The sequence below is a fragment of the Panicum hallii genome, chromosome 2 (genome assembly GCF_002211085.1).
Source record: "Panicum hallii strain FIL2 chromosome 2, PHallii_v3.1, whole genome shotgun sequence".
Taxonomy (NCBI): Eukaryota; Viridiplantae; Streptophyta; class Magnoliopsida; order Poales; family Poaceae; genus Panicum; species Panicum hallii.
In genome coordinates this window covers 34,969,635-34,996,537 of record NC_038043.1, presented here as the reverse complement: position 1 = coordinate 34,996,537, position 26,903 = coordinate 34,969,635, and the positions used below count along the sequence as shown (strand labels likewise).

The window sequence follows — 26,903 nt, the reverse complement described above, 5'->3', positions numbered from 1 at the left end:
GGAACCTCCCCTATAGCCAAGAGACCCTATAGGATGGCAGCCTCTGAGTTGACGGAATTAGGGTCCGTTTGGTTGGGGAGCCGCGTTGAATGGAACGGTTCCATTCCAGTTTCTGAGAATGGAGCCGTTCCATTCTTCGTTTGGTAAGGAGAACGGAGCCGTTCCATTTTCTGTTTGGTTGGAGAGTGCGCTAGAGTGGAACCGTTCCATTCTGTGTTTGGTTGGAGAGTCAGGAGAGTGAGGTTACCTCCTCCTTTATTGGGGGTGAGGTTACCACCGTACACAAAAAATGGAATATAAACTAAGTTGTAACATGACATAATATGCAATATAATTAACTGAGTTTCAACGTAACATAATATGCAATATAATTAACTGAGTTTGAACATAACATAATAAAAATCATGACATACATAATTTTAAATCAATCGAAATAACACATATATGAGTTCAAATCAACCGAAATAAAACATACATGAGTTCAAATCAACCGAAATTACACATACATGAGTTCAAATCATCCGAAATAACACATACATGAGTTCAACTCAACCAAAATAACGCATACATGAGTTCAAATGAACCGAAATAACTAAACTAACAAACATAAGGGCAGCAGCCGCCATGACACAAACAATGACCCATAAGCTAGAAGTTCTCAGCCACGAAACTCGAAAACCACGATAGCTTCCAATCGGACGGTAGATTCACAAAAGCATGGGCATCATTGGGATGCCTAACCAAGTACTGATAGTATCGAGTCTTGTGGTGAAGCTCAAAACCTGGGAGACTGTCCACGGCTTCGAACAAACCATGTGGTAAACCACTGCTTGCTTGCGCTATTGCATTTGCTAGCGTCTGGGTGCCACACTGAAATGCTTCAACCAAGCCATCGATCTTTCTCCCGGTATCATCAATAGTCTTGGCTCTCTTAGCTGGTCTAGCTGATGAAGATATGTCATCATTGATGACACTTTTATCAATACCATGGTTCAGCCCATCATTTTCTGCAGTGGCATCACCCCCATGGCTCACACCTACATAACTATCGGTCCCAATTGGGTCATTGGAGCTCTTTGCATACTGACCGGTAGCGACGCTATTGCCAAAGATTGTAGCTAGAAAACCATAGTATGGAAGAGGCTTGTTCAAATATTCTGTGACAGTTTATGTGCTTGTAAGTTAGACATATATTTGTTAGTGTGAAATAAGTGTTTGATTGTATAAAGCTTGTGTGTGTTATGTGAAACTTTTGAAAATTTAAAGTACAAGTAAATGGGTATTTTTGTAATTATAGAAAAACCTAGGGTTGTTTCTGTAAAATATATTTGAATCGGAGGTAATTTCAAAATAAATGAAATATATTTTTCTTATTTTATGTCTTGTAAAAAAAATATATATATTTATCCAAAAGTTTCATTGGAAATGCGTGTGTTGAAGTGTGTAAAAATTTTGGGTAAAATGGTTATAATAAGGGTATTTATGTAATTTTATAAAAGAACAAGTCCTTTTATGCAAAATAGGTGATTTACAAAAGTAACTTTCCAAAATTACTAGAAGTAAAAAGGTAATAATATAAGCAATCATGACTTACATAGCATCTTGCAAAAAGGCCCAATGTTATATGTAATTTACACTAACAATGATAAAGATTTTATAAAATTCAAATTTAGTCCAAGTCTTAAAATAAAACTTTATATTTTGAGTTTTGAAGTTCAAACCTTAAAACAAAGTTGTAGAGCTCGAAAAGTTGTACAACTTTCATTTTGGTCACATTTATGTTTGAGCCCTAGAACAGTAGTTAAATTTGTTTTTACCAAGAGGTCCCTGAAGATTTCTAAATTTACAAACCAGTCCTTGGGAAATCCCCTTTTTCTTCCTCCTCTGGCGCTGCTCTGTTCCTGCTCTGCAACCCACCGCTGTGCCGACCCCGTCGCCACCTCCTGCTGCAAACAAGTACACGCGTCTAACTGTGCTGCTCCTCTATCTTCTCCCCGCGCTGTGTACTTCTTCTGCCTCCCTTCCTCTTTTCCCACCGGCAGCAGCATCCAAATAGCTCTTTTCCTCCCTCTGTTCTTCTTTCCGTTGAATCCCTTCTCCTCACAGGCGCTCGGGATCCAGCAGTCCAGGGACCGAGCAGCGGGACGAGAGCGCGCGGCCGCGTTAGCGCGCAGGCGTAGCGCGCGGCTGGAGGCGGGCCCAGGCGGCGAGCGGCCCAGGCGCGGTTCTGGTGGGGCGCGCGGCAGCAGGAGCCGGCGGCTGGCGTCATGCGGAGGAGCGAGCGCGCGGGCTCGGGCAGCCGGCCGCGGGAGGAGCGGCGGCCCGGCGTGGGCGCAGACGCGCGGCCCAAGCGCGCGCGGGGGCGGCCCAGGAGGAGGGAGCGCGTGGAGCGCCAGGCGGCGCAGCTCCCGGCGGGGGACGCGCAGCTGGCGGGCCTAGGTGCGGGCGAGCGCAGGCGGAAGCGCAGAGCGGGAGCAGGCGGCAGGCGTCGCTGGCGCGGGGCACGCGGGGCGCAGGCGCTCAGGCGAGCAGGCGCCGGCGTGGCAGCTAGGCGTGCGCACGGCCGGAGCTGCTTGCTCCTCTGAGTTTTTCCCCCACCGACAAGAACCTCCTGTTGGCCTTCCTCCTCACCTTCTGACCCTTCAAACGGACTCCTGGTGTGCCGCTCGAGCTCCCCGGCTGCCGGCATGGCTTGCTTCCACCGGGACCGACCTCCCCAAGCGCCTCCTCTGCTCTGTTTGCAGGTGAGGGACCTTGTGCAGCAATTAAGACAAGTTCAGGGTGTTTTCTGCAAAGTCTAGACCTATAGGAACAGTAGAGTTTGAGGACCTATATGTAAGAATGTTTGTTATTTCATGTGAGAAGCGCTGTTAACTTGTAAATTCAATAGGAAACAGTAGGAAATTCCAAAAATTGCAAAACCTGTTGTGTTAGAAACTAGATTTTAAGCTCTACAACTTCTATTAAATGAGTTTGTTATGAAATCAAATAGTTTTGAATCTATGTGAAATCTAAGATAAGAGCGTGTGATAACCATAGCTTCTGCATGTTAGCTTTGTTGACCCTGATTTTTGGGTATGCAATCCCTATAGATTAAGTATGAATTGATATAGAATTTTCAAACCTAAGTTTGTTTTGTAATTTAAATTCTTTTAAGTTGAGTAATTCAATTTGTTTAATAGTAGAATTAGCTAAGTCTAGTCTATTCAGTAAAGTCTATCTAATTAGATCTTTTGGTTAAAATCTTCTAAGTATACAATTGATTTGTGTTTAAATTTTCAAAACTTTATAACCCTAATTATCCAAGCTTCACATTCCAATTTGAATTTAATTTTAAACTTGAAATATTTTAATTCCTATTTTCAATTAAATCAATGCTATAATCATGAATTGAATGTAAATGATTCAGAGCTTAAGTTTCCTTTTTGTACCATGAGTTCTTGAGTGTTAACCTTTTGGATTGCAGCTAATTTTTTGAAATATAGCTTGTGTACCTCGTGTTTAGCCTTGTGTAAAAAAAAAAAAGAAAAAAAAAATCTTCAAGTCTTTTCCTGCTTTTTAGCTATGGAATTTAAGTGCCTTTGTGTTGTATTGATGAAATGTTTGTTTGTAGATTTTAATCTTGCTAGGACCTTTTCTGTAAGCTATAACCCAAATTGGCACATGCCTAATCGGCACCCCTCAATCAGCACACCCAGATCAACACATCCGATCGGCACACTCCGATCGACTACACCTGATCGGCACCTTCCGATCGGCTATACCCCCAATCGGCATATCCCGATCAGCACATCCCGGCTTTTATCGATCACATACCTTTAGAATACACTTATCGACTACATACCTATCGGCTAATCTTGCCGAAAAGTAGTCGAGCTGTTGTACACAAATAGTTGTTTAAGTTAACACTTCAAGCATTTAATCGGCACGATGTAGCCGATATAGAAAACCCAAATCGGAAAACTAGTTGATGTCTTAACACATTTTGGCAAGAGCCGATGCACTCACGGACTAGATCCGACGATGCCCACATTATCAGCTAAAAGCAACTGATAAATACACCGGCACAGTACCACCGATGTCAAATCGACCAATCGGTTGAACGCAGCCGGTTCAGCACCTGATAATCGGCTGACAGCCGATTCACACCAGATCGGCCAGATCCGATCAACACTGTAGACAGCCTTCTGAAATAGCCAATACGCACACAATCGGCAGCCGATGCCGATGCTCTGTAGATTATGGCTAGCCGATGGCCACACCTATCAACTAGGTACTCTGTCGAATTAAAGTGTGAATCGGCTAGGTGTGAACCTTTGTTAAATAACCGATTTATCTAAGTTTTCACGCTAGATCTTAGGATTCTTGCTTTAGGCTAATCCAAGCTGATTTCAGTTGTTTCCCATAGCGGTCAAATATGGCCGGTCAATCCTTAGTTTTCCCATCCTTGTCCACACACTGTTATCAGCCGATTTATCGGCTGAAAGATCGGCTATATACTTACCAGTTACATACCCTCAACCACATCCTCTTTAGTCTAATTCCGCACTTATGGTCTTACCAACCTAGTTTAATATTAGTGTTCTGTTACACCTAATTCTTGAAATAGATTTAACTTAGATAACCCCATCAGCTGTACGGCACTCAATTGTTGTGTTGACGTAATCCAGCCGATGTAACCACATCTAATTACCTAGGATAACACTTAAGCATATCTCAATTAGGCACAGCCAGTGCAGAGTAGGACAATCAGCTACATAGCTAATATACCCCAGTAGATATAGGAAAACCTTAAGGATGGAAACCGGCTACACAGCTGATCCACCAATCAGCTGAGTACACTGAGACACAGACCGTACGGATACATAGTTCGACTAGTCTATTAATACACCATCGGCTAGTTACTCACATTAGTTAGCTAGCTATGCCGATACATCACTCGACTAATTCTACCCGATGTATAAATCGGCGAATGTGCCGTTACACTAAATCGGCTAGAAGGTCAAATCACTGATCGACTAGTTTTGCTAAAAGCATGGATTCGCTATGCTGATACGCACGCGATCAGTTAAGTACGCCGATGCTCACACAGATTAGCTAGGACACAACCGCTTTAGAAAACATCCCTCTACTAAAGTGATCGATGTTTTCATCGATCAATTAGAAAACCAGTGCACCTGTCAATCGGCTACCCAGACCAAAGTACACAACCCTAGATCAATAAGATTGTACAGTAGACACGCCTCTATTAGGCACGACCAAAGCACATCAGTCAGCTAAACAGGATGCATCCTCATCGGTTAAGACCAAGACCTATACACCAACCAATTAGATAATCAAACATGCTACCTAATGAAGTTAGTATGGATGTTTAGGCCCCCTGTTGCCTAACGAGACTAGTTAGTTTAGTTAATACTCGATAAAGGACTGCCCAGTACAGGGTAGTTAGGTTGTTTGTTGAAATATAATGTTCCTTTATTTGGATTGCAACTTTATCGTGAATTGAAATGAAAGTGTATGCATTCATTAAACTCCATCTTGCATATCATATAGATTCGACCACTCTCGCCGACGGAAATTACTCACTAATCCCGGAACCAGAAGGAAGTTATTCTGAAGACCCCGGGAACTTCGTCGCGGGATTATCTGAAGGCCTGAACCAAAGTTCGGACGCTATTAACTTGATTAACCCCAGCCCCACCAATAAAGGCAAGCCCCGGACATAACCCCTACTTTATTACACTGCAACCTATATTATTTATATATCTTTATGCATTAGGTTCTTAGGAGTTGTTTGAAAATCTTAGTTGCATTGTTCCAGGAACCAATGTATTGAATACTAGAACTTGAGTCCGACTAGCTGCTATGCTGATAGGACCGGTAGAAGTCGAGTGATTTCCTGTCACTCGCGCGATATAGGAATTGTGATGTTTACATTCTTGTTATCATTATAAGGATGACAGACGGGAATTTATGAGGTATCATGGTCAAGATGATACCCGTCTGTTTTGATGAATTTTGATAAGGTCGCAGTGTGTGGTAGCGGTGGTTAAGCGTTTGAAAGTACTAGCCACATGCCGTGAAATATGGTAAGCGGTAAGCCTAGTAACCAATCGGCCCGAGGAGTGGACATACCACCCACCACATGTATTTGCTTCTTTTGGTTACTTAGTTCGACGTGTAGGCATATGTGTTGCTGGGCAACCAGGAGTACGGGTTTTGTAGTCGCGCTACAGACGTACGTCCTGCACTTTGGAAGTGCGTATGACCTGCAGTCGCTTGTGGTGGCACTGATCCACGAGTCGGAATGAAAGGCAAACGGTTGCTTCGGAACAACCCTGTGGTGTTCCAAGCGTGTGTGTTAGGTTTACCTTGCAAGGTTTGAATCTCGATTCAGGAATCATCCGCCTCTCACGATGAATGAGACTGCTTGATCCCTTTACCACATAGAGTAACAAGAGCAACTATGTGATTATTCAAGATGATGTTTGATTAAAGATTCTACCCTGTTTGAATAGTTATAGGTGCTTACCTAGAATGGATAATCAACTAGAACCTGAAAGCTAAAAGTTGAAATTAAGGACCTACTCGTTATTGCTTTTCAGCTGAAAATAAACCCAGAAGCCTTGAAAAGCTTTCATAAGTCTAGTTATGGGCTAAGGTATACCCAATTCCGGGTAAATCTTGCTGAGTATTAGTATACTCAGCCCTGCTAGTTATGTGTTTTGCAGATAATGTCTGGAAGACCCTACTCTTCCCTTGCCTCGGCCCTGTGCTCTCCCAGAAGGTTGGTCCGAGGAATGGGATCCGTCCTCGGCCAACATTGATGATACTGAATGATGTCATGCCTAGGCTTAGCATGACATCCATCTTGTCGACGTGCTGTAGATCATCGCGTATGTTTTCCGCTGCTAAAAATCATAGCATAAACAGTTTGTATTGTTTTCTCTAAATTTGAAACTTTGTACTACTTTTATAAACTCTTGTAATGTAATTTCCTATAATGTAAATTATGATGGTGATTGTATCTCTGGACTCACCTTCGTGTGAGGTAACCTTATTGATCCTGTGTATCGGTGGTTTATCGGGACGTTACCCGACAGGCCAAGGGATTATACCGTTTGAAGCACGTTGGAGCCCTCAGGAATGGACTCGCGTACTTGAGCCGGTATAATTCAGGTTGGTTCTGCCACAGCTGGTATCAGAGCTATAAGGTTACTCTGGAGATACATTTTACCTTAAAAATATTTTCAGTATAAAAGATTGACCAACAAAGTATTTGGCAAAACTACGTTGGATTCGTTAAGGATTATGTATAGTACGTAAGCCCTAGGGTAATGTTATTATGGGAATTAGAGGTGGCTATAATATATATATAATCCTAACTACCAGCATTACTTTTCTGTCAAAACTTAAATTCATGCACAACCCAATTTTACTTTTTGCAACGACATCTTCGATGGTGAGGTAAGAAGGTAAGGATCCTCAGCCAACTGAGGGAGCTTGGCCTTCCTGTCGGTGATGCGAACCGAACGCTGTTTCTCAAGTAGTGGCCTACTTGAGATGCTGCCAATATACCAACCTCGGTTGATTATATTGGGAGTATATGGTTCAGCGCAGGGTATGGCGATCGCAGTTCATACCCCCGCATTTTGCGGTACCCCCGTGAATACGTTGTTTCGACGACGTATGTTAACGTTGTCTGTACGGCGGTAATTGTACAGATACTGTTTCTATAGTGAACAGTAATGATTGTGGACGCTTTCATGACATGCTGGCATGAAAGGTTCAGTATATACCTATTGTGTTTTCTGCAGGAATGCTAACCACGATTCGATAGGTTCTGAACGGTTAGGATTATCGACTAGATATTACAGGGAGAGACGTATTTATATTGTGCCACCGTACTTAACCATGTAAGACCAAGATTACTAGGCAGTTATTTTTGTTTGTGAGGACGTGTAGAACGTGCATATATCATGACATCATGGATTGACCTGATTGCCTTGTTTGTTACGTTGATGTACTGAAATATGTTGCTTGTATCTGAATGTCCGCCTAGACTTTGTGTTGTAGGAGCCAATGTAATCTGTTAGGCTATCTTAGAGTTAAGGAAGTCTTTTGTGAATCAAGTGGATTGGGTTATGTTTGAACCCTATCACCGATCTTAGCTTGACAACTAAATCAAACCCTTGATCTTGCTTTTCCTTAAGGGTTAAATCTTGATAGTTGTCAGCAAACCCTTGGATCCATTATTTAGTGAATCATCTGTCCTCTCTCGATGTTGTACCATATCTTGTTGTCTATTCTGGTTACAACATCTGAAAGTTGCACCTTCGATTTTTGCTCAGATGATTTTGGATAAATTAAAAAGATGTATGACAATAATTGCTTTTTGCAAACAATTCTCCTGGCAAAAAAAAAAGTCATGCATCATGACATATACCATTTTGGTCAATGCATGGTGTTGCATCATCATCGAAAGCCTGTAGACTAACTAACGAGTGTGCCTCTTGTACAGCTTTAGGTTGTCTTCGGCTTCTTAAGACCTGTCTTCCTGCTGTTGGCACTATAGGGTTGCTATTCCTCTTTTGTGGTGGTGTTTAATCACATGATCATGTTGCCGTGTCGGAACCTAAGGCCTCATGTGTGCTGCAGCCATATGATTGAGCCATTAGGAGCGCACTGGTGACTAGGTATATGTGACGCAACCCCACTGCAATCTCTTCTTATGCAACCTTACTAGTGTCCTAACTTTTGATCCTCGCTTAAGGATATAGGACTACCCAGGTGTTAGTTACAAGAGAACGGTTGCAGGGTGCGAGTCGTGTGCATCATCAACTCATGATAGCAGTATGCATCATACTTCATGCATTTCATACGTGCATACATTGCAAGTATCATCATCATTGCATCATAGTGTATGCATCATTTGGTCAGCATCATGGTAATTACATTGTGTCATATGCATCATCTTGATCGTGCATGGAATCTTTCATTCTCATGTTGCACCATTATTTCAATCATACATCTCAGCAGTGCATCATGTTCATGGTTATATATCGAGCATTGCATTCTGAATGGAGCATTTTATCATTATTCCTTGATTGCATCAGTATAAATAGGCATGTTTTGCAATCAACATTATTCAACTTATTCAGATAATAAACTCTGAGCAGAAATGTTCCAACTATCATTTATCCATCTCTTGTACAATCCTCAATTGCTATCCATTAGTTTTGTAAAGAATATCACCAACATTTATCATCCTCATGAATGCGATCTCAATTTTATGAGAACTTGATCACCTTTCTCTCTCTTCTCTTGTCAAACTCATCCGTATACGATCTATCCATGCTCTTGTTACACTTATCTCATCATACTCCAACGACTTTTACTTCTCTGGTGTGTTTGTTTCCTGCCGCATTTAATGGGTGATTTGCTTCTCTTCCCTTAAGAGTCTTTCGTCCGAATCTCGGGACGAGATTCTTTTTAGGGGGGAAGGCTGTGACAGTTTATGTGCTTGTAAGTTAGACATATATTTGTTAGTGTGAAATAAGTGTTTGATTGTATAAAGCTTGTGTGTGTTATGTGAAACTTTTGAAAATTTAAAGTACAAGTAAATGGGTATTTTTGTAATTATAGAAAAACCTAGGGTTGTTTCTGTAAAATATATTTGAATCGGAGGTAATTTCAAAATAAATGAAATATATTTTTCTTATTTTATGTCTTGTAAAAAAATATATATATATTTATCCAAAAGTTTCATTGGAAATGCGTGTGTTGAAGTGTGTAAAAATTTTGGGTAAAATGGTTATAATAAGGGTATTTATGTAATTTTATAAAAGAACAAGTCCTTTTATGCAAAATAGGTGATTTACAAAAGTAACTTTCCAAAATTACTAGAAGTAAAAAGGTAATAATATAAGCAATCATGACTTACATAGCATCTTGCAAAAAGGCCCAATGTTATATGTAATTTACACTAACAATGACAAAGATTTTATAAAATTCAAATTTAGTCCAAGTCTTAAAATAAAACTTTATATTTTGAGTTTTGAAGTTCAAACCCTAAAACAAAGTTGTAGAGCTCGAAAAGTTGTACAACTTTCATTTTGGTCACATTTATGTTTGAGCCCTAGAACAGTAGTTAAATTTGTTTTTACCAAAAGGTCCCTGAAGATTTCTAAATTTACAAACCAGTCCTTGGGAAATCCCTTTTTCTTCCTCCTCTGGCGCTGCTCTGTTCCTGCTCTGCAACCCACCGCTGTGCCGACCCCCGTCGCCACCTCCTGCTGCAAACAAGTACACGCGTCTAACTGTGCTGCTCCTCTATCTTCTCCCCGCGCTGTGTACTTCTTCTGCCTCCCTTCCTCTTTTCCCACCGGCAGCAGCATCCAAATAGCTCTTTTCCTCCCTCTGTTCTTCTTTCCGTTGAATCCCTTCTCCTCACAGGCGCTCGGGATCCAGCAGTCCAGGGACCGAGCAGCGGGACGAGAGCGCGCGGCCGCGTTAGCGCGCAGGCGTAGCGCGCGGCTGGAGGCGGGCCCAGGCGGCGAGCGGCCCAGGCGCGGTTCTGGTGGGGCGCGCGGCAGCAGGAGCCGGCGGCTGGCGTCATGCGGAGGAGCGAGCGCGCGGGCTCGGGCAGCCGGCCGCGGGAGGAGCGGCGGCCCGGCGTGGGCGCAGACGCGCGGCCCAAGCGCGCGCGGGGGCGGCCCAGGAGGAGGGAGCGCGTGGAGCGCCAGGCGGCGCAGCTCCCGGCGGGGGACGCGCAGCTGGCGGGCCTAGGTGCGGGCGAGCGCAGGCGGAAGCGCAGAGCGGGAGCAGGCGGCAGGCGTCGCTGGCGCGGGGCACGCGGGGCGCAGGCGCTCAGGCGAGCAGGCGCCGGCGTGGCAGCTAGGCGTGCGCACGGCCGGAGCTGCTTGCTCCTCTGAGTTTTTCCCCCACCGACAAGAACCTCCTGTTGGCCTTCCTCCTCACCTTCTGACCCTTCAAACGGACTCCTGGTGTGCCGCTCGAGCTCCCCGGCTGCCGGCATGGCTTGCTTCCACCGGGACCGACCTCCCCAAGCGCCTCCTCTGCTCTGTTTGCAGGTGAGGGACCTTGTGCAGCAATTAAGACAAGTTCAGGGTGTTTTCTGCAAAGTCTAGACCTATAGGAACAGTAGAGTTTGAGGACCTATATGTAAGAATGTTTGTTATTTCATGTGAGAAGCGCTGTTAACTTGTAAATTCAATAGGAAACAGTAGGAAATTCCAAAAATTGCAAAACCTGTTGTGTTAGAAACTAGATTTTAAGCTCTACAACTTCTATTAAATGAGTTTGTTATGAAATCAAATAGTTTTGAATCTATGTTAAATCTAAGATAAGAGCGTGTGATAACCATAGCTTCTGCATGTTAGCTTTGTTGACCCTGATTTTTGGGTATGCAATCCCTATAGATTAAGTATGAATTGATATAGAATTTTCAAACCTAAGTTTGTTTTGTAATTTAAATTCTTTTAAGTTGAGTAATTCAATTTGTTTAATAGTAGAATTAGCTAAGTCTAGTCTATTCAGTAAAGTCTATCTAATTAGATCTTTTGGTTAAAATCTTCTAAGTATACAATTGATTTGTGTTTAAATTTTCAAAACTTTATAACCCTAATTATCCAAGCTTCACATTCCAATTTGAATTTAATTTTAAACTTGAAATATTTTAATTCCTATTTTCAATTAAATCAATGCTATAATCATGAATTGAATGTAAATGATTCAGAGCTTAAGTTTCCTTTTTGTACCATGAGTTCTTGAGTGTTAACCTTTTGGATTGCAGCTAATTTTTTGAAATATAGCTTGTGTACCTCGTGTTTAGCCTTGTGTAAAAAAAAATAATAAAAAAAAATCTTCAAGTCTTTTCCTGCTTTTTAGCTATGGAATTTAAGTGCCTTTGTGTTGTATTGATGAAATGTTTGTTTGTAGATTTTAATCTTGCTAGGACCTTTTCTGTAAGCTATAACCCAAATTGGCACATGCCTAATCGGCACCCCTCAATCAGCACACCCAGATCAACACATCCGATCGGCACACTCCGATCGACTACACCTGATCGGCACCTTCCGATCGGCTATACCCCCAATCGGCATATCCCGATCAGCACATCCCGGCTTTTATCGATCACATACCTTTAGAATACACTTATCGACTACATACCTATCGGCTAATCTTGCCGAAAAGTAGTCGAGCTGTTGTACACAAATAGTTGTTTAAGTTAACACTTCAAGCATTTAATCGGCACGATGTAGCCGATATAGAAAACCCAAATCGGAAAACTAGTTGATGTCTTAACACATTTTGGCAAGAGCCGATGCACTCACGGACTAGATCCGACGATGCCCACATTATCAGCTAAAAGCAACTGATAAATACACCGGCACAGTACCACCGATGTCAAATCGACCAATCGGTTGAACGCAGCCGGTTCAGCACCTGATAATCGGCTGACAGCCGATTCACACCAGATCGGCCAGATCCGATCAACACTGTAGACAGCCTTCTGAAATAGCCAATACGCACACAATCGGCAGCCGATGCCGATGCTCTGTAGATTATGGCTAGCCGATGGCCACACCTATCGACTAGGTACTCTGTCGAATTAAAGTGTGAATCGGCTAGGTGTGAACCTTTGTTAAATAACCGATTTATCTAAGTTTTCACGCTAGATCTTAGGATTCTTGCTTTAGGCTAATCCAAGCTGATTTCAGTTGTTTCCCATAGCGGTCAAATATGGCCGGTCAATCCTTAGTTTTCCCATCCTTATCCACACACTGTTATCAGCCGATTTATCGGCTGAAAGATCGGCTATATACTTACCAGTTACATACCCTCAACCACATTCTCTTTAGTCTAATTCCGCACTTATGGTCTTACCAACCTAGTTTAATATTAGTGTTCTGTTACACCTAATTCTTGAAATAGATTTAACTTAGATAACCCCATCAGCTGTACGGCACTCAATTGTTGTGTTGACGTAATCCAGCCGATGTAACCACATCTAATTACCTAGGATAACACTTAAGCATATCTCAATTAGGCACAGCCAGTGCAGAGTAGGACAATCAGCTACATAGCTGATATACCCCAGTAGATATAGGAAAACCTTAAGGATGGAAACCGGCTACACAGCTGATCCACCAATCAGCTGAGTACACTGAGACACAGACCGTACGGATACATAGTTCGACTAGTCTATTAATACACCATCGGCTAGTTACTCACATTAGTTAGCTAGCTATGCCGATACATCACTCGACTAATTCTACCCGATGTATAAATCGGCGAATGTGCCGTTACACTAAATCGGCTAGAAGGTCAAATCACTGATCGACTAGTTTTGCTAAAAGCATGGATTCGCTATGCTGATACGCACGCGATCAGTTAAGTACGCCGATGCTCACACAGATTAGCTAGGACACAACCGCTTTAGGAAACATCCCTCTACTAAAGTGATCGATGTTTTCATCGATCAATTAGAAAACCAGTGCACCTGTCAATCGGCTACCCAGACCAAAGTACACAACCCTAGATCAATAAGATTGTACAGTAGACACGCCTCTATTAGGCACGACCAAAGCACATCAGTCAGCTAAACAGGATGCATCCTCATCGGTTAAGACCAAGACCTATACACCGACCAATTAGATAATCAAACATGCTACCTAATGAAGTTAGTATGGATGTTTAGGCCCCCTGTTGCCTAACGAGACTAGTTAGTTTAGTTAATACTCGATAAAGGACTGCCCAGTACAGGGTAGTTAGGTTGTTTGTTGAAATATAATGTTCCTTTATTTGGATTGCAACTTTATCGTGAATTGAAATGAAAGTGTATGCATTCATTAAACTCCATCTTGCATATCATATAGATTCGACCACTCTCGCCGACGGAAATTACTCACTAATCCCGGAACCAGAAGGAAGTTATTCTGAAGACCCCGGGAACTTCGTCGCGGGATTATCTGAAGGCCTGAACCAAAGTTCGGACGCTATTAACTTGATTAACCCCAGCCCCACCAATAAAGGCAAGCCCCGGACATAACCCCTACTTTATTACACTGCAACCTATATTATTTATATATCTTTATGCATTAGGTTCTTAGGAGTTGTTTGAAAATCTTAGTTGCATTGTTCCAGGAACCAATGTATTGAATACTAGAACTTGAGTCCGACTAGCTGCTATGCTGATAGGACCGGTAGAAGTCGAGTGATTTCCTGTCACTCGCGCGATATAGGAATTGTGATGTTTACATTCTTGTTATCATTATAAGGATGACAGACGGGAATTTATGAGGTATCATGGTCAAGATGATACCCGTCTGTTTTGATGAATTTTGATAAGGTCGCAGTGTGTGGTAGCGGTGGTTAAGCGTTTGAAAGTACTAGCCACATGCCGTGAAATATGGTAAGCGGTAAGCCTAGTAACCGATCGGCCCGAGGAGTGGACATACCACCCACCACATGTATTTGATTCTTTTGGTTACTTAGTTCGACGTGTAGGCATATGTGTTGCTGGGCAACCAGGAGTACGGGTTTTGTAGTCGCGCTACAGACGTACGTCCTGCACTTTGGAAGTGCGTATGACCTGCAGTCGCTTGTGGTGGCACTGATCCACGAGTCGGAATGAAAGGCAAACGGTTGCTTCGGAACAACCCTGTGGTGTTCCAAGCGTGTGTGTTAGGTTTACCTTGCAAGGTTTGAATCTCGATTCAGGAATCGTCCGCCTCTCACGATGAATGAGACTGCTTGATCCCTTTACCACATAGAGTAACAAGAGCAACTATGTGATTATTCAAGATGATGTTTGATTAAAGATTCTACCCTGTTTGAATAGTTATAGGTGCTTACCTAGAATGGATAATCAACTAGAACCTGAAAGCTAAAAGTTGAAATTAAGGACCTACTCGTTATTGCTTTTCAGCTGAAAATAAACCCAGAAGCCTTGAAAAGCTTTCATAAGTCTAGTTATGGGCTAAGGTATACCCAATTCCGGGTAAGTCTTGCTGAGTATTAGTATACTCAGCCCTGCTAGTTATGTGTTTTGCAGATAATGTCTGGAAGACCCTACTCTTCCCTTGCCTCGGCCCTGTGCTCTCCCAGAAGGTTGGTCCGAGGAATGGGATCCGTCCTCGGCCAACATTGATGATACTGAATGATGTCATGCCTAGGCTTAGCATGACATCCATCTTGTCGACGTGCTGTAGATCATCGCGTATGTTTTCCGCTGCTAAAAATCATAGCATAAACAGTTTGTATTGTTTTCTCTAAATTTGAAACTTTGTACTACTTTTATAAACTCTTGTAATGTAATTTCCTATAATGTAAATTATGATGGTGATTGTATCTCTGGACTCACCTTCGTGTGAGGTAACCTTATTGATCCTGTGTATCGGTGGTTTATCGGGACGTTACCCGACAGGCCAAGGGATTATACCGTTTGAAGCACGTTGGAGCCCTCAGGAATGGACTCGCGTACTTGAGCCGGTATAATTCAGGTTGGTTCTGCCACATATTCATCATCAGCTTTATTTTTTGGATCCTAACAGCGAATGCAACAGAAATTAAGTACAATATCCAGCATATAGTGATATCAAATAGAAAAGGCAAGTGAAAATTCGTACCGCCATATGCCCTTTGTAGTGGTCATGATCTAGAGAGATAATGAATTCATCTTCATCCCAAAGAGCAGCTCTCAAATTCTTAAGATAGTTGATTCTAACATATTTCTTTTTCCATGTCTTCAAGTGATTACTAACTTGATCACCTGTTCTTGTCAGTTTAAAATGATCGTTGAGAGCCTTAGCACAAGCGTTGAGATGAACTTTCTTGAAGCCGGTAGAGGTCCTAGTGCCATCAGCTACAATATTAGTAAGAAAGGTGAGCACAAATGTGGACTGAGTTGGAGTCCATTGACACAGTCCACTAGCAGCTTTTGCACCGCTTGCCTCTGTGTCCATCCCCTACATTATAAATCATGACATCAAATACATTAAATTCAGAAAGATAGTTTGCCAAAGCACATGTCCATATTGCATCAAGTTTGCCAAAGTACATGTCCATACAAGTGAAGGCACATATAAAAATACATGTTCATACGAATAAAAGATACATGTTCATACGAATAAAAGATACATGTTCATACGAATAAAAGATACATGTCCATAAAAGTGAAGGCATATTAAAAGAAATACATAACTATCATATATTGTTTGCATGATAGTCTGCCCACATGGCATTGGCAAGTTCCTGCCTGAAGTTAACCATAAAGGCATGGTCTGCTGCTTGTCCATGAGAAGATGTATGATGATTAATGGTATCCAATTCCTCACTCGCTTCAATGATAAAGTCATCACCTCCATCTTGTATAACCCAGTTGTGAATAATACAACAAGCAACCACAATTTCTACTTGTGTAGAGAAGGGAAAGAATGGTGTGGCATCATCAAGAATTTTAAATCTCCTCTTCAACGCACCAAATGCCCGCTCAACAGTGACTCTCAACGATGAGTGCCTATGATTGAATAATTCCTTCTCATTTTGCACAGGATTGTTGCCCCACTCGTTCAAGTGGTACCGAACACCACGAAAAGGGGGCAGAAATCCAGGTTTGGCTCCATATCCGGCATCAACTAGGTAGAACTTGCCTAGCATACAAGGGATATGTATGTAAGCTAGGCTAGGTATTAAATTTAATAACTAAAATAATGAGCTACACAACTTTTATTTTACCTTGTGGAACACGAAGACCATTTTCCCTCTCTAAAGCATCCCGTAAGACTAGAGCGTCATGGGCTGTCCCCTCCCAACCGGCCAACACATATGTGAATCGAAGATTAAAATCTACAGCTGCCATGACATTTTGAGTAGGATAACTCTTTCTACCACGAAAGGAAGCCTCCTTGTGTTTAGGAACAGAGGCCCGCACGTGTGTGCCATCTATTGCTCCAATACAATCCTATTATACAATTAGAATGGAAATAATATCAGAAATTACAATCTGAACTCCACCCTTAAAATAAAGGGGAGATAGGCCTCACACCTTAAAGTAAGGATCCCATCTTGGGTTTCCTGCAATTTTAGCTGGAGTTGATGTCGACGGTGGTGTAATGAAGTCGTTTCGTAGCTCTCCAATAGCGTGCATTACTTTGTTGAAATACCGACTAACAGTTTCACCGGACCTATCAAAATTGGTGCCAACTAACCTATTTCGAATATTGTGACCTACTGTGTTTAAAAACATTGCAACCTGCTGCTCAACACACAAATGTATGGTGTCTTGCAAAAGGCCCCGGTCCCTAAAAAGCTTACAAAATCGGAAAAAAGATGCTCTATTAAGTCTAAGCATATTGACACAAGTTACATCATTCTTCCATATCTTATTATTCAGATACTCAATTCTCATTCTATCCCTCTCCTCAATTGGAGCATAGGTAATTGGTTCTACAGGTTCACGGCGTTTTCTTTTTCTAGATTGAATAATCATGGCCATCATCGAAAGTAACGTGTACGCTGCAGCTGTGTAAATGAAAAGTTGCTGCTTCCTATCCATCTAAATTATACAGAAACAAGATAAAATCAATAAATTTTTAAGGCATAACAAGTAATCACACAAAGCATATATTCAGTAAGACATAACATTCTACCTTCCGAGGCGTGCACGCTGCCTTCCAAACTTCTCCTGCGAGCTGCCAAAATCAGAGACAAGGATCAAGATTGTGCACAGATAATGCAAGCTTTGAATCAGAAAAGAATACAGCAAGCTACGCGGGGGGGGGGGGGGGGGGGGGGCTGCAGGGGCTCCGGGGGGGGTGGCTGCAGGGGCTCCGGCGGGGGGCCTGACAGGGGCTCCGGCGGCGGGGGGGGGGGGGGGGGGGCTCCAGCGGCGCAGCAGGGGCTCCGCCCGCGGGGGGGAGGGGGGGGCTCCGCCGGCGGCGCGGGTGGGGGCTCCGGGCGCGGGCGCCTGTGGGTGGGGGGGGGGGGGGCTCCAGCGGCGCGGCAGGGGCTCCCGGGGGGGGGGGGGGGCTCCGCCGGCGGCGCGGGTAGGGGCTCCGGGCGGGTGGCGCGCGGGGGGCTCCGGGCGCGGGCGCCGGCGGCAGATCCACCGCGGCGCGTGCGAGGCGCCCCGGGGGGGGGCTCCAAGAGGCGGCGCGCGGGGGCTCCAGGCCGGCGCGGCGGATCCGCCCGGGGAGCGTCGGCGGGGGGGGGGCCTCCAGCGGCGGCGCCGGCGCCCGTGGGGGGGCGGGGGCGGGAGGGCTCCAGAGGGGCGGCACTCACCTGCGTCGGGGGGAGACGAGGCGGGCGGTGACGGGCAGCGGGCGCGTGGGAGGCGAGCGCTCGCGTCCGGTCGGTTTCACGGAGCGAGCTCGTTCCGAATCTGGAGCGAATATTCCCACGCGGGAGCGCTTCCGCTCCGCTCCGCTCCACCGTCCTCCAACCAAACATGTGTACAAATGGAACCGCTCCGCTCCGCTCCCCCTCATCCCTCCAACCAAACACACGCTTAAAGAAGCAACTAGAAGAACTGCAATGAATTGGCTTCATCAGACCAAGCTCGTCGCCCTGGGGAGCCCCAGTTCTGTTTATCAAGAAGAAAGATGGGAGTATGAGGTTGTGTGTAGATTACCGAGCACTGAACGAGGTTACCATTAAGAATAAGTACCCCCTCCCCAGGATTGATGACCTTTTCGATCAACTAAAAGGAGCCAAGTACTTTTCCAAGATCGATCTAAGGTCAGGATATTTTCAGCTCAAGATTAGAGAAAGTGACATCCCTAAGACAGCTTTTGTCACCCGTTACGGGCAGTTTGAGTTCACCGTAATGTCCTTCGGACTAACCAATGCCCCTGCCTATTTTATGAACCTCATGAATAAAGTATTTATGGACGAGCTGGAAAGTTTGTCGTAGTCTTTATCGACGACATACTTATCTACTCCAAGAGTATTCAGGAACATGAGCAACATCTGCGGGTGGTATTGGAAAAGCTGAGAATACATAAGCTATATGCCAAGTTTAGCAAGTGTGAATTCTGGCTGGAGAGAGTAGCTTTCCTTGGTCACATTCTGACCGCGGAAGGCGTAGCAGTGGACCCAGAGAAGGTCGAAGCCGTTTCCAACTGGCAGCGACCGACTAATGTTAGTGAAATCAGAAGTTTTCTTGGATTAGCTGGGTACTATCGGAGATTTATTGAGTGATTCTCCAAGATAGCCTGACCCATGATGGAACTTCTTAGGAAGGAAAAGAAGTTTGCCTGGACGGAATCTTGTGAAAGAAGTTTTCAAGAATTGAAGCAAAGGTTGACAACCGCCCCAGTGCTGACCCTGCTGGACATTCATCGGGATTTTGTCATTTATTGTGACGCTTCCCGACAAGGATTAGGGTGTGTGCTGATGCAAGACGGGAAAGTCGTTGCATATGCCTCCCGCCAACTCAGGACTCATGAGCAGAACTAACCGACCCATGATTTGGAATTTGCAGCCGTAATGCATGCCCTTAAGATTTGGAGACATTACTTGATTGGAAATAAGTGTGAGATTTACACCGACCATAAGAGTCTGAAGTATATCTTCACCCAGCCGGATTTAAACTTAAGGCAAAGAAGATGGTTGGAGTTGGTTAAGGACTACAATTTGGAAATCCATTATCACCCCGGAAAAGCGAACGTGGTAGCCGATGCCTTAAGTCGGAAATCCTATGGACCCAAAGATGACCATCTGCGCGAGGAAATGGCACGATTAAATGTGCACATTGTTCCTCGAGGTTCCAGCCATGTGCTGAACATCCAATCAGCACTAGAGGATAGAATTAGAGAGGCTCAAAGCTCGGATCAGGAGTTAATAAAGATCTGCAAACAAACTGGAGAAAATAAAGCACCGGGCTTCAGAGTGGACGATAAGGGAACGTTATGGTACAAGAATAGGATTTGTGTACCCCAGAATGGAGACTTCCGGCGGATAATGATGGACGAAGCCCATAACTCGGTCTACTCCATCCACCCAGGATCCACCAAAATGTATATGGACATAAGGCAAAAATATTGGTGGAATGGGATGAAGGCGGATATTGCACGATTTGTGGCTCATTGTGATACTTGTCAAAGGATCAAGGCCGAACATCAAAAGCCAGCAGGATTATTGCAACCCCTACCCATCCCGGTTTGAAAATGGGATGAGATAGGAATGGACTTTGTAGTGGGTCTACCTAAAACACAGAAGGGACACGATTCCATATGGGTAATAGTGGACTGACTCACTAAATCGGCTCATTTCATACCCGTACGAACTAATTATGGTGGAGAAAAGCTGGCGAAGCTTTATATGGAAAACATAGTAAAGTTACATGGAGTGCCTAGCAGAATTGTCTCAGATAGAGGAACCCAATTCACCTCTAGGTTTTGGAAAAGCTTGCACCAAGCCATGGGCACCAAGCTAGATTTCAGCTCCACATACCACCCACAGAAGGATGGTCAAACCGAAAGGGTAAATCAGATTATGGAAGATATGCTGAGAGCATGCGTCCTGACCTATGGAAAGGATTGGGAGCAGAGTCTGCCTTATGCAGAATTCTCGTACAACAATAGTTACCAAGCCAGCTTGGGCATGTCAGCATTCGAAGCCCTCTATGGAAGGAAGTGCAAGACTCCCCTAATGTGGTCGGAGGTTGGAGAACGTGCCCTAGTTGGACCCGCACTCATAAAAGAAGCAGAAGAAAAAGTAGCGGAGATCCGCGAGAAATTGAAAGCAGCTCAGTCCCGACAGAAGAGCTACGCAGACAAGAAGAGGCGGGAAATAAGTTTCAAACCAGGAGATTTTGTTTATCTCAAAGTCTCACCCATTCGAGGAATGCGAAGATTCCAGGTACAAGGAAAGTTGGCCCCTCGATACATTGGACCGTATCGAGTTCTGAAGAAAGTCAGAGCAGTGGCATACCGACTAGAGTTACCAGAAGAAATGTCGGATGTACACCCAGTGTTTCATGTTTCGCAATTAAGAAGGTATTTGAGAGTACCCGAGGAAAAACACGTGCCAGTGGAAACAATAGATCTACAGCCGGATCCGCGATACCAGGAAGTACCGGTCAAAATTTTGGACACTGTCACTAGGAGGACAAGAAACTCCGAAGTACGGATATGCAGGGTTCAATGGAGCAGACACGGAGTAGAGGAAGCAACTTGGGAACGCGAGGAGGCTCTAAAGAAGGAGTTTCCCCATCTATTTAGGAACCAGTCGAATCTCGAGGACGAGATTCATTTTAAGTGGGGTAGGTTTGTGACGCCCTGAAAATTTACCAAATTAAATTACGCGCTAAGATATTTTTGTTCAAAACCTTTTCGTCGTCAAAGCTAGTTCAACCCTAAACCCTGACCCTCTCCCGGATTCGCCGCCATTCTGACGCCCGACTCCAGCTGTCTGCCCGCCCCCCCCCCCTGTTGCAATATCAGTGCCCTCTTTTCCCTCGTTGCGTCCCATCCCGCACCGCTCGGCGGTCTGTTGACCACGCGCGACCGCCTTTCCGCGATCAGTGCCGACGCGATTTCCCCCTTTTTCCTCCTCGCGCAGCGTGCGAATATCGCGCGCGCGTGGCCGACCAGCCGCGGTCGCCGCCGCGAATATCGCCGGCGCGCGTCACCCCTTTTTTTCTTCTTTCTCCCTTTCCCTTTTTCCTTCCACCATTTCTTCTTCCCATTTTTCCTTTCTCCTCCTCTTTTCTATTTTCCTCCAATTTTCTTTTTCCTCTTCTTTTCCTTTTCCCTCCCTTTTCTTTCTTCCCTTTTTCCTTTTCCTTTCTGTCTTTCTTCTTTCCCCCTCCTCCCTTCTCTCTCTCCTTCCTTCCCCCCTTGCCGCGCACCCGAGCGCCGCCTGGCCGTGTGCCTGCTCTGCCCACGCCGCGCGCGAATCCCTGCTCCGGTACGCCCCCAGGCACGCGCAACGCGTGACCGCGCGCCACGCCGTGCCCCTGGCCCGCGCCTCGCCACGCCGTGCGCGCACGCGCGTGCCCTCCCCCGCGCGCGGCCGCGCCGCCCGTCGCCTGCCGCACCGCCCGCCGCTGTTTCCCCTGCCGCACCCCACGCGCGCTCGCCACTGTGGCCGCACAGCCCCTCCCCCACGTGCGACACCTCGGCGCCCTCGCCACACCACGACGGCCGCGAGCGGCCAAACGCCATTAATGGCGCCCGCCGAGCTCGATGACCGGCCACCGCACGGCCCCCGCCTCTCCACCGCCTCGTGCGCCTATAAAAGGGGCCGAGGAGCACCCCCGGCGCCCCCACAACCTACAACGCCACCTAGCCCCTCGCCTCCCCAAGCCCTGGCGCCGCCTCGCCGAGCCACCAAAGCCGCCGCCGCCGCTCCCGTCGTCCGGCCTCCTCACGCCGCCCCGGCCCGAGGTGAGGCCGGGTATCAAACCCCCTCCTCTTCCCCTCCCTTTTTCCCCCATCCCGGGCCACCATCGAGCCCTGGGCCGCCGGGGATGGCCGGCGCAGGAGCTTCCTTTCCCCCTCCTCTGTTTCCCATGGGGAGAGGAGGAAGAAGGGGCATTTTGCCCAAAGCCCCCCCTTCCCTGTATTTCCTACAAACCCCCCCTATGCGTCACCTTGCATAAAAGCCCTCCACCTTTATTGAATTCAAGGAACTAGCCCCCACCACGTGAACTTAATATCAAATAAACCCCTACCTCTTTCTAATATGCCCCAAATATTTCTAGAAATTATAACCAAGTCCTTTCTATTTCATAACTGTTTACGAATGAGCCCCTGGACCCCTACTTAACCCTCGAACCCTCTTTAACTCGTCATTTTATGCGCCAAACGATCTCCGATCGACCCGAAACTTTACCACGCCCTTTCTAGTATAGTTCTAACCATGCCATTATGAAGCCACCCAAAAACATTACCCCTATCTCCATAACTAAATTATTTCCGATTCAAGCTCAACGATAAAAGCTTTTAGATCTTTCGCTTGATTGTGTGTCTGTTTGTTTGCGTCGTAGGACACGGAGTGAACGAGGAAGGTCCCGACTGTGACCAAGTGAACGAGGACCAGTTCTACGATCCTGAACTTGAGGGACAGTGCTTCGATCAGGACCTCCCGCAAGGATTTGATGATGGCAAGTTCAATCCCGCCCTTTGATGCATGTTTCTGTCCTAGTTTTTATGAACACAACCCACTGGCCTGTTTTATAAAATTGCATGGTTTTGCTTGCTAAAAACATGGTAGGATAGCCACCCTTGTTTGTGATAACCATACCTTGACCACCTGGTTTTATAAAGAAAATATGTGTGTGTGGGAAGGGATAAAATGTGGTTTTGAAAGATGAGTCAGACAGGATGGATGGCATTTCTGTGTGAATTGCCATGGTGTGCTCGTACCTGTGTGGTGGAGCGAGGAAGGGAGATGTCCATCTTGTCACCCCTAAGGACCGAGTTGATGTGTCATCTCACCTAGCTTCCTGTCGTGCAAACCACTTGACCGTTGTATAGGCAACGGCTTAGCATAAATCCCACTAGTTAGTCTGATAGCCATCAGGGGAGCTGAGAGCAACGGGTGATCAAGGAGAAGGGATAAGCTCTGTGTGACTTATGCTCCGGTTAAACCTCGGACATAGGTCGAATGACCCCTTGATGGATCCCGTGGTGGCTAATCAGGTCTAGCTAAGGTGGGTAATGGCTTTGTTGGGATCTGCACCGACACTAAGGTGATCGTGCTGTGGTACACCACCTGTGGGTAAAGTTGCACACGTCTGCAGAGTTAAAAATCTATTCGAATAGCCGTGCCCACGGTATTGGGCAAGTTATGGTGTGGTCACATAACTAGTGTTTCTCTCTGGGAATGATTGGACTGGTGTGGGTTGTTTGGAAAGTGTCCGGCAGTTGTGCTGTGTGCTACGGCGGACGGGGAGTCCGGTAGCAGCTTAAAACTTGGATCCTGTGTGGATCAACATCATGTGCTCCTTGGTACTAGAAAACTTGTTTTGAAATTGTTTTTTTAACGAACCTTTGCATACAACAGAGTTTTCCGCAAATGAACCATAACCATATCCTTGGATTGTCCTGTGCATTGATTTCTGTTATACCCCCTCCGTGGGTGTGGTTGGACTTGCGGAGTACGTTTGTACTCACCCCATTCTTACTTCTTACAGCAGAGGATCCAGAGTACCTCCCCGAAGATGTCGAGTAGGGTTTCGTCCTGCACCCAATCTTGCCTGTGGTTAAGGCCACCGCTAGAGTTCCGCATGGCACAAGACTCTGATGACCCCCTTTTCGTAGCTAGTGTAGTAGTGTGGGTTTTAGTCATAATCCTCGCGATAGTGGCGCTTCACTGCCCATTACCGCGTAGAGTTGTACGGTGATGTACCATCTGATGTAATAAAAGTGTTATCAGCCTCCTGGGGCTGATAAAGCATCACTTTTAAGTCTTCCCTGATGGGGGGGACGCTTCAGTTTTCTGGCGTTTGGGACTTGTTCCAACTCAGCAAGAGCAGGTTCGATCGCCACAAAGGAGGGTGGACCTTGAGGAGGAAGAAGATAAGTATCATCATCCGCGGTGGTGCCCTGATGGACTCAATCGTTCTCAGAAACGTAGGGTTCAGCGGTTGCGTAGCCTGGAAGAAGCTGAAGCTAGATATCTCGAATCACTAAGGAAGGCACGCCCGGATTTGGCGGATAAGGTCCACCATGTGCAGAAAAGGGAGTTGCGTCCTCCCAGGAAGGAGTGGCGGCCAAAGTCGACAAGAGCTGATGTGAGGACATCGGCTGATACACATATGGTATTTGTGCTCCCTGCAGAATTCCATGCTCGATCCCATGAGGAGTCGGTAGCTCAGCTTGACGTGGGACCCCGACCAGTAATATTTGAGAAGCCACAAGGAAAGAAGTACAAGCATTTGAAGGCTTTCCATCTCAAAGGTTACATAAACGGCCAGCCCATTAATAAGATGTTGGTGGACACAGGAGTGGCAGTTAACATAATGTCGTATTCAGTTCTGCGCCGCTTGGGGCGGTCCACCGGAGATCTGATCAAGACTAATGTCATGCTGAGTGACTTCAACGGACAGACTTCAGAAGCTCAAGGTGTCCTCAGTGTGGATCTGACCATCGGAAATAAGACCGTCCCGACCTCTTTGTTCATCAACAATAGCAAGAGCACATACAACATCCTACTTGGCAGGGATTGGATTCATACTAACTGCTGCATCCCTTCCACAATGCATCAATGTCTAATCCATTGGGATGGAGATGAGGTAGAGGTGGTTCACGCAAATGACTCGATCGAGATCTCGCATGCTGCTATGAGCATTTGGGATGCGAAGGACTAGGAGCTGATATCATGGATAAGTTTGGAAGGCTGCGACCACATTGAAGCTACAAAAACTGGGGTGAGGTTGGTCTTATCCACTAGCCTTAAAGAGTAGATGAATCACGGAGAACAAGCTGCTCTGACGCACTTAATGAGGCTGATTCCTGCGATCGGCCCCAAAAGATAAAGTACAAACTTTTGATGTCAAGTGTTTTACATAATCGTAGTTGTTACAGAAAGGCTCACTTTGACAGCCGGCCTTACCTTTTTTGTAAAGTTTCATAAAGCAATGAAAGACATGGAGCGGCCGATCTCGATGATCGGCCAAAATTCTTTTTGTTATCTTCTTTGTCCATCTGCAGTGTTGACTTAACAGAAGATGGGAAACTAGGGTATGGGTTCACATCGGCTGACGAGCTCGAAGAAATAGATATTGGTCCTGAGGATAAGCCACGACCAACATTTGTCAGCAAAAAGTTACGCCCATGTTTACAAGAGCTGATGATAGCTTTGCTAAAAGAATATGCAGATTGCTTCGCCTGGGATTACACGGAGATGCCCGGGTTAGACAGACGCATAGTCGAGCATTGGCTCCCTCTCAAGAATGGATTTCGGCCGTTCTAGCAGCGAGCGCGACAGATGAAGGCTAAGGTCCTGGTCAAAGTTAAAAAGGAAGTGGAAAAAAATGCTAGAAGCAGGGTTTATCAAACCTCTCAGGTAGGCCGAGTGGATTTCAAGTGTTGTACCTGTACAGAAAAAAGACAGCCGATGGCAAGTCTGTGTGGACTTTAGAGACCTCAACAGGGCTACTCTAAAGGATGAGTATCCAATACCTGTTGCAGAGACATTGATCAACGCGGCTGCTGGTCATAAGATCTTGAGTTTCATGGATGGCAATGCTGGTTATAACCAGATTTTTATGGCTCCTGAGGATATACACAAAACTGCATTCAGAGTATCTTGGGCAGTGGGTCTATTCAAGTATGTGGTTATGACCTTTGGATTGAACAATGCTGGCGCTACGTATCAGCGTGCCATGAACTATATTTTTCATGACTTAATCGGTAAATTGGTGGAAATTTATATTTATGATGTCGTGGTGAAGTCTGCATCAGTTGAAGGACACCTGGAGGACTTACGACAGGTTCTGGAACGAACTAGAAGGTTCGGGCTTAGAATGAATCCGAAGAAGTGCGCTTTTGGCATGTCGGCTGGTCAGTTTTTGGGTTTCTTGGTTCATGAAAGGGGAATCGAGATTGGCCTAAAAAGTTAGGAAGTCGTGCGCACCATGGTGCCACCTACTACGAAGAGGAAGCTCCAGCAGCTCATTGGTAAAATTAACTTTGTTAGGAGGTTTATTTCCAATCTTTCTGGACAGATTGAGCCTTTTATGGAGTTGTTGAAAAATAAAGCCAATGAAGAGATTCGCTGGGGGGCAGAGCAGCAACGGGCATTTGAAGAAATCAAGGAGTATTTATCAAAACCACCTGTGCTTGTTCCACCCCAACAGGATAGGCCATTTTACGTGTACCTGTCAGTTGGTGACACCTCCATCGCGTCGGTAGTGATACAAGTGCATG

At 45.4% G+C, this 26,903-nt stretch overlaps 1 protein-coding gene across 1 annotated transcript; it reads right to left on the bottom strand.

Annotated features, from left to right (window-relative positions):
• Positions 1-15,523: 15,523 nt before the first annotated feature.
• LOC112880970 lies at positions 15,524-17,596 on the bottom strand. The gene is made up of 5 exons (XM_025945693.1): positions 17,072-17,596; positions 16,762-16,987; positions 16,312-16,676; positions 15,654-15,992; positions 15,524-15,571 (listed from the first exon to the last, which is right to left on the bottom strand). The coding sequence occupies exons 1-5, from the start codon at positions 17,579-17,581 to the stop codon at positions 15,524-15,526; spliced, it is 1,488 nt and encodes a 495-aa protein (XP_025801478.1). The 5' UTR covers positions 17,582-17,596.
• Positions 17,597-26,903: the final 9,307 nt, after the last annotated feature.